Raw genomic sequence first — 15232 nt, 5'->3', positions numbered from 1 at the left:
TTTTTGGGAAGGGAGCAATTATAGCTCCAGGAAGCTAACGTGGTAATATCTTTGTGTCACTGAGAAAGTTGCAAATGGCCGAGCGAACGTTCACGTGTAGATCTAGGCCACGAAAGAAAAGACGCCTATAACTGACGGAACGAAAGTTTGAATCATCTAAAATAGGCGAAACTTGTCTGAAGGCTTCAACATTTTACTTCTTCCTCGCAAAAGAGATAGAGAGATGGGGAAAAAAAAGTAACGGCCCTGAAGTCATATATATTTCGAGCACAATGTGTAGGGCTCACTTGTGTCACGCTCGCTTCTCGAAAATCCGCGGGCTCGCACATTGTCGAATGATGAGTGAAAGATGCGTTGGTGTCCAAGTTGCCTCCGTCGGGCCAAAAGGGCCAAAACGTCGCGCGACGGGTGTGGGGCACCCTGGGTGCCGCGTAATTCAGGTAAGCAGAGCGAAGCTCTCGCAGAGGACGCAAGAAGCGCGTTTGTACGGCATCGCTCGGCTCTTCCGCTAATCCGTGTCACGACACGTGCCCTTTGACGACACCTCGCAGAAAGCAGCGGTGCGCCCGCTAATCCGGAGGGCCCTCCACGTGACACGCGACTGGAACTTCGTCGTCGCCCGTGGGTCCAGCTGGCACGCGTGCTCCGTTCGCGGCCGCGCGTTTCGGAGCCCCCGCAGGAGCGGGACCTTTTGTGCACGCTGCTCCCGAGAAGTTGACTCCTGGGCTGTAATCCGCAAAGGCAATCAGCCGGAGGTGAAATCACCGCGCCCAGTCAGTCGGCGCGCGGCTCTTCTGGCCACGTGTCAGTTGTGTGCAGCGTGCTGAGAAGCGCGAGTTCACTCGGAGAAGAGGGACGCCGCCTCCACGTTGACCGCTCACTCGTTGTGAAGTGGGTAACACCGACCCAACTGATCCGTTCCAGGCGAGACAGTGTTAAAAACCTCGCGGCATGGCTTACTATATACCGCGTTGTAGCCGAGTGTGTAGAACAACGGGTCCTCGTATAGTGCTCTTTTTTTCTGTTTCTACTGCCGTCCTTTAGTATTTGCTATCGTTTTACTTCACTCTTTCTGAACTGTCATCTTGGTCTTCATTTTCTCTTTTCTTTCCTTACTCCTATCAGAGTCCTTCCATGTTTTGGAAGGAAAAAACATGGAAGGACTCTGCTCCTATCCTCCATTTCTATGTGTGTGTCGCCTTGTTCCTAGAGAGTAGGCAGGCGTTGTGCCCCCTTCCAGTGGCAGTTACCAGCCTGCGTGCTCCTTGCTTTCTTTTTTCTCTCTCAAGTGTGTGTATGTTTTCAAGCCAAATATTAATAATTAATAATTGTGTGTAGAGTGCAGTAGTGTCTCACAGTAGGGTCTCACCTATATACAGAAGTCCATGGTATATGCTTGTGAAAAGCTCTGGTTTCTGCAATGCGCATACGTTGCAATACTTACAGTTATCCTTACTACCATCCTTTTCTATGACGTATGTGGCTGTTACCAGCTGTATTGTTATTTCCTCATATATTTTACACGCATTTGCTGTTCCACACCTCCTTTACTGGACTTCAATTTTTCAACAGACAGCTCTGTTTTCTGAAGCGCAGTTTCTTCCACTTCTTGTAGCGCAACGACTGCAGAAAGCAATGGTAAAGAACAATGTGAATGAATGCATGTGGTTGTCGCCCTAAGAAATTGCAGTGTTATTGCTGGCTCCTAGGATCACCAGAGCAACGCTTGAATGTCGGGAACGTGCGCTGTTGAACAAAAAAAAAATGTTCATAGTGCAAGCACATAAAAAGTGAACCATCACGCGGAAGATACGCTAAGTCTCAAGTGGAAATGAAATTTGCCAGCGTACGCTGTCCGTCTACTTCTTAGAATCTGCTGTACATGAGTAGCATTCAAACCACCATCAAGCCCCACTCGCCAGCTTTACTGTAACAGCTTAGTGAGTGGAACCTGGTTTCACGAAACACCTCGGAGTGAAGCATTGTACTCACAGGCGCCCGGTCATTTCCGATCGTTAACCTTGACATAACCAGGGAATCTTTGCACCAATGATTCTCGTGCGACAACTGCAAAGAAATCTGGAGCTTCAGTTAGGGCGGCACTCTTAATCACTGAGCAGTTCAGCGTGTACAACGGCCCACGGGGCACGTTCGGCACCTGCAGTGGCGGACAAGGGCGTAACAGCAGCGCTGAATACAACTCGGTAAACGCAGGCGCACGCGCTAGCAGCGCAGGCCCTGCCCCGCGACGTCCGCGGCGGCGGGGTGTCGCGACCAGGCGGTCCTCCCGCCGACGCCAGCGCCCCACGGCGACTTTCCAGGAAACGGATCCCGGGCCTCAATGGCGGCACAAGTCCGGCGAACGTGGACAAACCGGGGAGTGGAAGAGAGGTAAGGAGGGGGTGGGGTGGCCCCCTGGGGCGCCTGGTGGGGGCCTGTTGCCTGTTGAGCATGTGTCAGTCCATTGCCCCAAAAGTCCATTTCACAGTAATGGCAGTTTGACTGCTCTTCACAGGCGCAGCTTGCGCGATGAAAGGGATCTCTGAGCGCCCGGGAAGGGCCCCATAAATTAACTCCGAGGGGCACCCGGCCGCTTGCTGCCGTTGCTCGGATGCGCCCCCCGGACCCCCTCGCAGCTCGCAGAGGTGCGGGGGCTCGTTTTGTACCTCCACTCGTGTCAGCGTGCGTGTGCGCGCGGCTTGCTCGCCCCCCCCCCCCTCCCCCTTCTGCCTTTTCACCCCGGCTCCAACTGCTCACGGCCGGCCGCGCTCGTTGAAAACGGAGTTTTTTGATGAGGCGCCCGACAATGCGTCGCCTCTTTGGTGGACTCTCGAGCGGTCTTGTACAGAGCGAAGGGTAAAATGCTGTCGAGTCGCGCCAGCGCACTCGAGAGACTTGACTCTCTTTGCCGCCGTCACCTATGTTGCCCCGTTCGCTGTCGAACAGGATGCCCGATGCTACGTGCGCTGCTCCCCTTCGAGACGACGGTTTTCGCGTCGGGCAGTAGGGGATGCGGTGGGAAGCAGTTTTATAGCCTTGTCTCCCACTCGTCACTCCTCCGTTCTGAAGAACGGCCACACTTGCACTCCCAACCTCCCCCACCGCGCGCAAACACCAACACCCCCTTTAATACTTTCGCGGTTCCTCGTAACAGGAGCCCGAAGCACAGCCTGAATTAACGTGTAGATACAATTACTTGCAGATTTTACTAATTAAATATCATGAGGTGGAAAGTTTGCAAGTTGAAGATCTTTATTTATTTATTTATTTACTTCCACCTTCCGATTAATTGTAAGTGCTCCTCCATTTCAACCCGGTTACCAAATAAAAAGTCAAAGGCAAAACTCAATATTCGCGCCTTGCGCACATTTTGACACTGAAGCGGCGACGGAAGCTGTTTGGCTTTACCCTACCTAAGGTCCCAGTCTCTATTCCAGAACGAATGTAACATTCGTCTTGGAGAAACATATATACCGTATCCTGGAGCAAATAAGGGCATCCCGCGACTTTCGTGTCGTTCGCTGCATTCGGTATTATAAAGAAGCTCGGCCACGGTAGCCGCGTTTCGATACCGGTGGAACGCAAGGACGTACGCTCGTGTATTGGTGCACTGGGTGCCTAAGGTGGTCAAAATTGATCCGGAGCCCCCCTTAACGGCGTGCCTCAATGTCAGATCGTGGTTTCGGCCAAGTGATATCCCAATTTCTTTTCTATTTCAAAACAAAATTTTTGAGCGGACACATAGCTGCACTGCACTTTCGAAACGATGTTTGTTTATAGACAGTGTCGAGCTATTGCGTGGAGAGCGGAGTAGAGCCACTGTTCGCAATTTTTTTTTTTGTAGTCGTTTTTTTGCCAATTCTATAATAGGCTGTCTTGAGTCAGTCTTTAGTAGTATTTAGTCTTTAGCTGTAAACTTTTGGCCACAGACTTTTTGACGACAATTTTCTGTAGATTTTCTGAAAACAACCCGTCGAGAACTTAACACACACACACATACAAAAAGAAAGAGAAAGAAAAAACCCGACTTCATAGGCGCTTTTGTCTTCAGACAGTTATAGATCTTAAGTCGACAAAAGCACCAACCTAGGAAAAGTATACTGTACAAAAAAATGGTAGGTGACCCTAATCTTTGACTTCGGTGCCTCTTAGTGGTACTCGCACCTCGGCGTTGGTGTTCTTTAAAGTTAACCTTAGGCGAACGCAACGCACGAACCGAACTCGGAGGCAACTGTTTTCCATTAATTAGCCGGTTAAATATCACGTCACCTTCTTTCTTGTGACGTCATTACTACCGCTTTCTACTTCCGGGTTTCCAGGAATTTCGCCAAGGTCGTGTTCACGTGGCGGGTCTCTAAAGTCTACCATTATGTGCTTTGATGTGCTGTAATCAGGGATATATAATTAGATCTAATTATTCCAGACACTTCGGTAACTCAACTTGTAATTAAACTTATGCTCTGATATACTATCTATAATGAAATCCATAAATTTTGTACTGTACTATTGTTTTCTTATATATCTTGAATTTCGTCTCTGGTCGTCTCAGTGATTTCTAGTTAATTCTAATTATTCCAGACACTTCAGCAACTCAACTAGCAACTAAACTTATGCTCTGATATCATATCTATAATGAAACCCGTGAATCTTGTACTGTACTATTCTTTTTCTGTTTTTGTTTTCTCTCACTTATTTTGAATTTCTTTCCCAGTCGTCTCATGAGTTGAAGCGGAAGTGCTGCGCAAGAAGAAAAAGTGTCACTCGATGGTCGTGCCACTAGAAATCTAGTCTACATTAGTTTTTGCAAGAAACGCATAGCTGATCAACGATTGTTTATTTTCAGTCACTTTGCGTGTTTGCGCATTCTGCCGTCGAACAAGTTCAAGGGTGCGTGAAGAAGCGCGCCTGCGTGGATGACCGACTGTCGCAGCAGATTTGGCCACTATTGTATGTACTCCTAGCATCTGAAAAAAAAAAAAAATGCCACATAACGTGAACGTAGAGTCGGCATACATGTGACTCAACGGGATCCATCACGAAAATCCTACAGGGTACAAATATGCTTCCCTGCTTATTATCATTACTATTGTTGTTTTTTCTTCTTTGCTTTTTCTTTTTTTTTTACCTGGAACTGTCTTGTTTTCTCACTAATGCGTCTATGGATTGCCGTCGGTGAATAATTCACGCAACTCGGCCTGCCTATAATCTGTAGGCATGCATGGCCCAGTTTGAAGGGGGTCGCTTTGAGCAACCGCAAGAGCGCATGTGAGGGCATTGGACCTATATTTATTAATAGCAACAAACTGATGACTCGAGGTTCCAGCAGCAGACAGAAGAAGCTATGCCGTTCAGAATTATGGATGCGCGCATAGTGAGCGATGTGGTTAAACGATGGGATACATTATTGTTGATAATACAGTCATATATGGGAGGCGTCGGCATATATAGGTGTATCAGGGCCATCCCTGCGTGCACATCGAAGCCGTCTGGTCGTGTTAACCCTTGGTTTCCCATATCCCAATTCCGCACGCGTCGGAGAGTTGTAGTTTTTTCCTTCCCATTAAAACGTTCCAAAAGACGAAAATTCGCTTATCAAACATTCTGGCCAGCAATCCTCTTTTTTTTTTTATTACTTCGGCTCACCCGTTGTGTGTGCACTCGGTAGAAATTGTGGCCCATCGAAGCGGAGCAACACGTCGGGTGAAAGAGAGCCCGCGGAGGCTCCATTTACACGCCACGGCAGGGGGGGTTCTCCTGAGATGGACGGTGTTTATCAGGTAACGAGAACTCCTCCGATCGCGGTGTTCGTATAGGACGCAACCACCGCAGGCCACGACGCGGCACTGCGGCCCCCAAACTCTCCTCAACTCAACAGCTCAGGGTGATTTCGCCCCCCGCCGACGTGCCTCGAAGCACCTTCGCGAACCTGATGGGCGCGGCCCATGCAGGAGCACCCTGTGCGCATCCGCCTAATTTCCGGCTGGCATTCATGGCAAGCGCTATAGCGACCGTCGATATATATATATATATATATATATATATATATATATATATATATATATATATATAAGCGTGCACGTGTGGAGGCACGCTCAAGAAGTAGCTCTATACATGTTCATATATTCCGCTGAAACGTAAAATTCCGCGAAAAGCAACACCGCTATGAGGTGTCACTTATTGGTCCCATAATAAGTTTCGTATGTATCTTTATACGAAGTGTTACGCGTTTCTACATGCTGAAAAAAAGTTATAGGGAAGCGTGTCTTTACTGCAATCAGCACTCGAACTTCCTCTCAACAGCTTTTTTTTTTTATATATAGCGCGGTCACCACGCGAGTCGAGCTGACTGGGGCAATCGCCGATCGCGTGGTGTATATGCTTGCAAACCTCATTGCGATTAGTTTTGCTGTACCTATATATACCCACCGCGGTGGCTTAGCGGCTGTTGCGCTGCTATAGGCCCGAGCTCGCGGGACCGAATCCCGGCCGCGGCGGCCGCACTTCGGTGGGTACGAAATGAAAAAAAAAAAAAAGAAAAACCTGTGTCCGGTGGTTTGGGGGCACGTTAAAGATCCCCTGGTGGTCATAATTAACCCGGAGTCCTCCACTACGGCGTGTTTCGTAATCAAATCGTGGTTTTGGCACGTAAAACCCCAAAATTCAATTTAATTGTATACCTGTAGTTTTCAGCAGCCTCAGCTTCCGCTGTCACCGTGCGGTTCAGAATCCAAATAGCCATAACCTTTTCGCTTTATAGCATAGTAAATTGTGTGCACGGAAACTTTTTTTTAATTGAAAAGATGACATTCTTGTTTACAATGCGGCGTCGGCTACTCTTTGTGTTATCAAGTGTTTTATACATATGGTGCTATACACTATGTTATTCTTGTATATGTACACCGTATAAAAAGTTCTGTAGATATGTGGCATACAAATATCACACACACACGCATAACATACCCTACATACATAGCACGGTTGCCGAGTCAGGCAATGAGCAGAGTCAGTTCCTTCAAATCATTTTTGGGAGCGTTTGATGTCGCTGCGAGCAGGCGCATAATCACGCGACACTTTTCGTATTTGGGCGCTACGAGTAGAGGTCGGGAAAAAATAGTTACGCATGACGTAGCGCGCCAAAAAAGACTGGATTGGATGTTTAGGATGCAATAACAGCCCTCCCGCCGGAAAGCCACGCCGTTAATTAAAAAAAGTATAAGCTTGTTTAATCAATCTTCTCTAATTATTCAGCTAAATATTAGACAAAAACTATCTTGCATGGTGGCAGAAGAGAAGTAATGACCGAAGATCGATGTCCCTATAACCGCATATTGTATACCTTTTTTGGCACATTAGCTGTTATATAGCTATATGTTATATAGCTCACTTTGTATACCTAGCTCTTTACGTGAGCGGTTCGAGACCGCTAGGACAACTGATGCTGCAGAATATTTTTTTTTACTTCGGATATACGTTTATAACTCTTTTTTTATGACGACGATGGCGAAATCGGTAACACCAGAATAACTGAAAAGGTCCCAGTGATAAAAAAATAAATAAAATCGCGGGCCGCAACATTCATATGGGGACGGATCACCAGCCAAGCTGTTTTTAGGTTGCCTTATCATGGGCTGCATACATATTGAAATCGTAAATTTTTGTTTTTTTTTCCTGTATGGCACCACACAAGCGCCGCCGCGGTCACCGCACCTGCTTCCATGCATTCACGTCGCAACCGCTGCTGAAGCCGCGCCAGCACCTCCGACGCGCGTGACGTCATGACCACAGAAGCCCAGGCGCAACGTGCACAGGCGCCGTCGCCACACCCCTTCCCCCTCTCCCCTACCCGTCTCCATTCCTGGCTACGTGCTCTGCCCCAATACCAGAGTCCTTCAATGCTTTGAAGCATTGGAGGACTCTGCCAATACGGACGTAAGCCGCTCGGGGTACATCCCCCCCCCCCCCCTGGGGACGCATGCGGGGGATGCATACGGGGGGGGGGGGCGCTAGAGGTTATTACCTGCGCCCTAAAAATATTGTGTTCCTTTCAGCATCTGCTGTGTCAAATTTACCACTGCTTGTGCACTGCGTCCAAAAGTAAATTAATCGGTAAGAAAGTGCGTATGTATCCTACAAAAGGTGTGTGACCAGCGCAAACATAAAAAAAAATGCTTTATATCTCTCTCCTTTCCCTTATCATGGCTGCAAGATTTTTTTTTTTTCCTAATTTCGACTTTCACAGGTTTGCAAGTACGGCAGTGATGACGTTCTTGCCAGCTCCAATAAAGAAAATGAGGCCGCGTACAAACGACCACACCGACAACAAGCAAATGTTCTTCAAGGCTGCTGTCTATATGCGTTATTTTTCTTCCGAAAGTCCAGAGCGGCGGCGCGCGATAACCGTGCTATATGGAAGGATTAAGTGGGCGCATTCATGTTGCAGATTTTCCTCGGAGGCAGATTGGAGAAATATATTCATGAGCTTTGGGGGAACGCAACTAACTTCTTTAAGGCTATGTTAAAAAAAACACAAAAAAACTGCGTAAAAATAAACAGACACACACACACAAATATATATATATATATATATATATATATATATATATATATATATATATATATATATATATATATATATATATATATATATATATAGCTTCTTCAGAATGTGCAGTGTTTTCGTTCTAAACAGTCAGTAATATGCAAGAAGGAAACACGAAGTCTGCGAAACTTTATTCTCAAGTGCCACCAAAACCATTTCGGTGCTTTTCACACTTCCAACCCACCACCTTCTTTTTTCACTCATTGTGCCTCTTATCCTCTCCTTCCTAATTAATTATTTAATTTATTTTTCGCCTTTACTATAAGGCTTCCACCTCACCACCACCTCTTTATTTTTTCACTCATTGTGCCCCCATCCCCTCTTTCTTAATTAATTATTTAATTTATTTTCGCCTTTACTATAACGCGCAATACAAAGGAGTGGCATTTGCTTCCACTTGCCGCGTTTTGCGGATAAATTTGGAGGCTGAGTACTGTACAACAGCAAGCCACTGAAATGTGAGCTTTTCCTCGGCGGGGATCAGAAAACGGCCAGAAAAGCCCGTAGCCCTCGTGTAAGTTATAACACATTCGGTACAAGCTTCGCAATGCGAGCGAAAATACGGGCTCATTGGTCTTCTAAAAATAATAGAAAATCTTGAGCACTTTAGACATAGCTTATATTCTGTACACGCACTCTTCAAGTAACAACTCAGTGTTGATCGGTTCCCATGGTGACATCTTTATTACTTTCCCGAACCCTGTGTCGCCAGACAAGGCTAATCACTCGATCACTTCAACATTTGCGCTGTACGCTTCAGCCTTATTGAGTCGCGCTATCGGTCCGTTCATCGCTCTCTTTCTGTCCCAGCGCAACAAGATTGCGTACAATCGGCGCTGACAGGCGGAGCTCACACGGCCGCTCAATAGGCGGCGCCCCTCGCCTTCCCCTGTCGCCCACATGTATAGCTTAATGAAAAGCAAGGAACGAGTCCGAGAGGCCGTTTCTCATCTCCGCAGTCGTCGTCGTCGTGGGCCTCGCCCTCGGCCCGTCTCTCATTACCATGGGAGATATCTCACTCGGCACACAAGCCGGGCGGAAGAGCTGTCGCTCATATTTGCGAGACAAGCCCGATCGCCCACCGCGATGGCTCGGGTCAAGAAAGCGGCGCCCGTTACAAATGCGCAAGGGCGGACAGATTTCATTATTAAAAGGGCAGAAAGGGAGGGCCGATCGACCCGGCGGTGGTGCGTGCTCCGCACGGTACCGCACGCCGGCGGCGAGGAGAGCGAAGACACTCGACGCTAATAGGATTCATCGAAAAGGTATCTGCGCCGTCAATCACCCGTCGACCGGTGATGTGGTTACCTGCGCCCTCTCCCCGAGCACCGCACCCTCCGAGGAAACAATTAGCGCGAGGCCGAACTGGGCGCAGCAGTTGGTCATAATTTGAGCGCAGGGGGCCGCCAGCCCAGCGTCGTCGGGTGGCACAGGGAGGATGGCCGGGACGACAGCTTCATTACGGCAACGCCGGCGGCCGAACGGCGCGCAGGACTCTGATGAAGTGCGGCGGGGCCCCTTGTCTCCTCCGATTGAGCCGTCACCTGGCCACTGGGTCAGCGCGGCGGCGCTCCCCAAATTAGCTGGCAGCGTCCCCGCTCAAAGCGGCGGGCAATTGCCGGAATGGCCTCCTTCGCCGAACGGGGGAGGAAACGGGCTCATTAGGGCGACCCCCCCAGAGCGAGGCGGAGCCTCCTTTGAAGGGGGCGGAGCCTCCACCGGAGCAGACCAATGGGAGGAGCGCGCGGCAGCTCGGCGCACGCGTGGCCTGGCGCCGGGCATCGCGCGCGGCGGAGTCCCGCAGGCCCAGTCAGAGCATCGGTGTAGTCGTGCGGCCAGACATGACGGGTCTGCAGCCGGCCAAGAAGCTGACGCCGTTCTCGGTGGAGGCCCTGCTCGCCGACGTTGTGACCAGCGGGCCCAGGGACGTGCAGGAGGCCCAAGTGACCAGCTCGTCGAGCAACGCGGAGCCGGACTTGTGCCTGCCGCCCGAGCAAGCGCTCCACTGGGGAGCCGCCTGGTTCACGCGATCCTCTCCCGCGCCCGGTCATCTCGGTGAGTGCGCGCGTTCTGCGGCATTTGCGCATTTACCGGCGGAGGTTGCGGGGTCGCGGCCAGTCTGATCGCTGGTAACCCCGCAGCCTCCAGTGACGGGACCGCCCCATGCGTTTTCTCAAACGCTTATTGTAGCTCGACCACGTGCCCCACGGTGACAGCGCCATCAACGACTGTGTCAGCTTGTAGCTTTACAGGAGAGCTTGTATAAGACTTTTTTTTTTTTTAAGTGCATTCTAGCAGTGGCATGTATACACGATTCCTGCAGTGCGATGCGAGATGCTGATACAGCATTGCCTTAATCTGCATAGTTTTCTGTGGCCGCATTTTGATTTCTGAGATCGCACCATCATATAGTTGTCTTGAATTTACTAAGGGGCATGTCTATTGTTTTGGGAGGACTGGTAGGTTGGTTTCGGGATCAGATAGGTCGCCGTAGGGAATCCGGTGTGATGCTATACATGGTTCGGACAGCACGGAGCGAGGAAAAGCACGTTGCAGTTCGTGGAGCCGAGGTGTGTGTGACCCTCGCTCGTCTCGTGCAGACACCCCCGGCGGCCCGTGCAAGCTTCCGGCGCCGGTCAAGTGCCAGCTGCGCAAGCACAAGTCCAACCGCAAGCCTCGCACCCCGTTCACGACGCAGCAGCTGCTCTCGCTGGAGCGCAAGTTCCGCGCCAAGCAGTACCTGTCCATCGCCGAGCGCGCCGAGTTCTCCTCGTCGCTGAGCCTGACGGAGACGCAGGTCAAGATTTGGTTCCAGAACCGGCGTGCCAAGGAGAAGCGGCTCAAGGAGGCCGAGATCGAGCGGCTGCGCATGGCCGCGCGGCCCCCCGTGCTGCCCTTCTTTGGACCGTTCGGCGCGCTGTGCCCGGCGCCCGGCGGGCTCCACGCGCCTGTGTTCGCGCCGGCCGTGTTCGCACCGTGTGCGCCGCCGCCTGCCGAGCGACAGCCGCCGCCGTAGCCGCCAGCGGGAAAGAAGACCGCCTCCTGTAAATTGTAAATATCTGTACATAGCCCGGACCAGAGCGCCCATTAAATTATTTTCCTATAAGAGCCCCCCTGCTCCTGCTATATATACGGCTGCTGCACTCGCGAGCATCGTGTCCCACGGCTAACAGCCCTCGCGTGACTTTAATGCGAGATCTCGGCGGTTTATATGTAACCTGCGTTCGTCCTAAACAGCTGCAGGTGGTCTATTTCGAGTGACAAAATATCTACGCGTATCTGTACATATATAGTTCCAAGAGGTTAACGGCTATCACCGGGCTTTGTCGTCCGTGGTTTTGTATGCATGTATACTAATGAGATTGCGAGGTACGTTAGACGTGGGACCCCTTCGCTTACGCGCTCTTGGGTGCAGAGCTGACGCGTCGTGCCTCGGCCACAGGCCCCTGGTTCCTCACCGCCGTGCAATGCATACGCGCTCGAGCGCTGCACGGCCAGGCTGAGCCAGGGAGCCGTGCGACAGCTCGTCGCGAATCAAACAGTGGACGCGTGTGTGACTGCTGCCGCGCCAACGTGTGGCCGCAGTCGCGCAATAAGTCGCTGTCGTTCAAGATCGGTACGCTTGAAAAACGACCGGCAGCGCGCGAACTCGTTACTATATGGCACGGTTATTAAAAGCCATATGTTAAACGAAAAGGCTCAGTGTTAATTGAAGAGCGTTTATTGGCCCTTTTGCATAAACTGCCCGTATTTGAGTGCCTATGCAAGTTATATGGTGGGCTAGTGGTCGAGGGCGCTCATCAAACCGTGATTGATCCTGACTGCGGGAAATCGAAAGCGACGACCAAACTAAGAAATGTCACACTCGCTGTGCACGATTTCCGAACTCTCAGCTGATACGAGAACTCGTATATAAGTGTTATTGTTCTGGAGTATGCAAGAAACGAATCATGGCAATTTTTACTCTAAGCTGTTAAATCAGGCACGGATAACACTTCAGCTTTCGCACGCTTTCATGAATGGTTTTGTGTTAAATAGCTTGTGTTTTCTCGTTCAAAGAACGGCCACATACCTCCACTATATATAAGTCTTGCTATTTCCTCTATTCGCAATGACAGCCAAGTTCTCTGCGCCCACTATATATAAGTCTTGCTATTTCCTCTATTCGCAATGACAGCCAAGTTCTCTGCGCCCGCCTTTATGAATGCTTAAGATGTACTATGTGACTGTAAAAACTTATCTCTCTTATCCTATATCGTCGTTGATAAGGTGCTATAAGCATAATTCAGCTTTGTGCATGCCATTACAGGTAGCAAATGCTTGCACACAAGAATTGCTCCACATTTAGAGCCCTAACTGCGAGTCGGCCTAGTTGGAACATATTCATATTTATACCTTTTGTGCGCAAACAAACAGGGACGAAGAATAGGGGCAACACAAAGACGAGCGCTTCGTCCTTGTGTTGCCCCTATTCTTCGTCCCTGTTTGTTTGCGCACAAAAAGTATAAATTTAGAGCCCGTCACACGTTGTTCCACATGACGGGCATTACACGAAGCAGGCGACGTTACGTATGAAGGAGCTGGGCATTATTTGTCGACATTATAATTTGGACTGCAAGTTTTGCGTTTGTAGCCCAGGAATCAGTCGAGACTGTTTAATGAATATTCTTTATTTTCATATGATTGCACGTACCCGAAACTTCTGCATGGAACATTACGAATAAACAAAATGCGCCAACAAGCGAAAATCCGCGCTGCCCTTTTTCCATAAAGATATTTCGTTATAGCATGCAGTGGTTTTATTCCATGGCCTACAACGTGGTGCGTAAAACTCACGAGGAGCACTGGTCGATATCGCATGTATTGATTACGCGTGGCCATTAATACGCGCGCACTCTGGCGCTTCAATTCAAGGCGTGCGTCAAATAGGCGCAGATGCTCATCCATCATTGATGACAGGCTTATTTTGTGGGCGGCTTGATAGTTTCTCTTCGCTCTTAGGAAAGTTCCTTTGATAGTTTGGTATGCAATCGTAAAACTGTGGGAATGCGGATTTCTTCTTTTTTTTTTCCTATCATTGCAATCAATGTACTTTATCACATTTGACGTAATAGTTCTGAGGAAACCCACAAGGTGGAGATAAGTGATTAATAAAGGGAAAATGAGACATCCACCGAATCGTAGCAATTGCTATGATTGGGTGGATGTCTCGGTTTCCCTTTATTAATTTATCACGTTTAGCTAACTGATTATGTTAGTTTCAATTTGTTTGGTTCCATCGTCCAAACATTGCAACTAGATTATAGAGGCCGCAACATGGAATACTACAGCGTCCATCGCGATCTCGCTATATGCGCGTTCGGTTTTTTCTTCCGCCTGCGTCAGAATGCGGCCGCCGATGCCTGCATTGAAACACATAGAACTGCTGCTGGCTTATTTGGGGCACGTTAAAGAAGCCTAGGTGGTCCAAATTATTCCGGAGTCCCCCATTACGGCGTGTTGCATTATCATATCCTGGTTTGGGCGCGTAATACCCCAGAATAAAACAAATAACAGCCGCTGCATGAGATACCGTGACGGTTGCTGCAATTACTGCTAATTGGTTAACTACTGAGTAACAAGGTTAGCGCGCTGAACAACAACAAACGGAAGTTTTACGCTTTTATTTATGTCCAGTAACTTTCTCCATTCTTGAAGTCTGACCTGCGTATTTGCGGATACGGATGTTTAACCTGGTATCTGTGACTTACGTTCAGTCGAGGCTTACTAAACGTGTAATCGCAGTTTGAAAGGATCTGAGTATGCGTGCCTGAAATTACTGAGGTTGTGACGTATGAAATTCGCGTACGACGTATACAAGACTTAAAGACCGTAACTTCCATCAAAAATGTGTTTCCGTTTTTTGAGACAGACATGTGCAGCAAGCAAATGCATGCACCTGATGACATATGGGACAGATAGCGGGCGCCGCGCAAATCGGAATTTACGAGTGCTTCCAGGAATTCTGAATTCAAAACGAAAGCAAACAGCACGCCTTGTTTTAGCCGGTTTTCTGAGAAAATTGTGTTCACATCTTACGAAGTCTTCCACGTAATCAAGATGCGATTAGTATATATAGTCACATCAAACGGCTGATCACTGCTTGAAATGATACATTTTCATTTGTTTCCCACAGTTTAATACCAACATGTCTCACTCAGCCACACTTTCGTTGAACTAATCAATTATAAGCATCACGAAAGTCTGCAATTGTAGCGTTCGAAATTTGCCATCACATCAGTCTTGTTTAAAGGGACACTAAAGCAAAGCAATAAACAAATTTATACTGTTAAACTATTCTTTGTAAACTCTGTTCACGTTAACTTCACGATAATAGGTCGATTATTAGAAGAGAAAATGCAGCTCAAGGTTAAATTTTTGTGAATTTCGTGCCGGAACTAGTCAGTGTGCACGGATTTCAACGTATTTTTATTTTTGTATTTGGGCGGCATTGGTGCATGCAGTAAAAGTTCGCGAGACTTGCCACGTTCGATCGCTGGCTCTTATACGGTGCAGTCGATCTTTACAGCTAAGGGATTAACTGGGCTAGCCTAGCAGACGCTGTCAAAATCCATGAGGTACGTCCTGGTGAGT

The 15232-nt window shown here is 48.8% G+C and overlaps 1 protein-coding gene across 1 annotated transcript; it reads left to right on the top strand.

The window, feature by feature from the left end:
• The first annotated feature begins 10426 nt into the window (after window positions 1–10426).
• Window positions 10427–11707, top strand: LOC142565784 (homeobox protein MSX-1-like). Its single transcript, XM_075676316.1, has 2 exons — window positions 10427–10654; window positions 11200–11707. Exons 1-2 carry the CDS (start codon window positions 10441–10443, stop codon window positions 11613–11615), a joined length of 630 nt encoding a protein of 209 aa, XP_075532431.1. The 5' UTR covers window positions 10427–10440; the 3' UTR covers window positions 11616–11707.
• The last annotated feature ends 3525 nt before the right edge of the window (window positions 11708–15232 follow it).

Source organism: Dermacentor variabilis, unplaced genomic scaffold (assembly GCF_050947875.1).
Source record: "Dermacentor variabilis isolate Ectoservices unplaced genomic scaffold, ASM5094787v1 scaffold_12, whole genome shotgun sequence".
Lineage (NCBI taxonomy): Eukaryota > Metazoa > Arthropoda > Arachnida > Ixodida > Ixodidae > Dermacentor > Dermacentor variabilis.
Note: the sequence above shows the minus strand (reverse complement) of the source record. Positions and strands in the feature narration are given on the sequence as shown.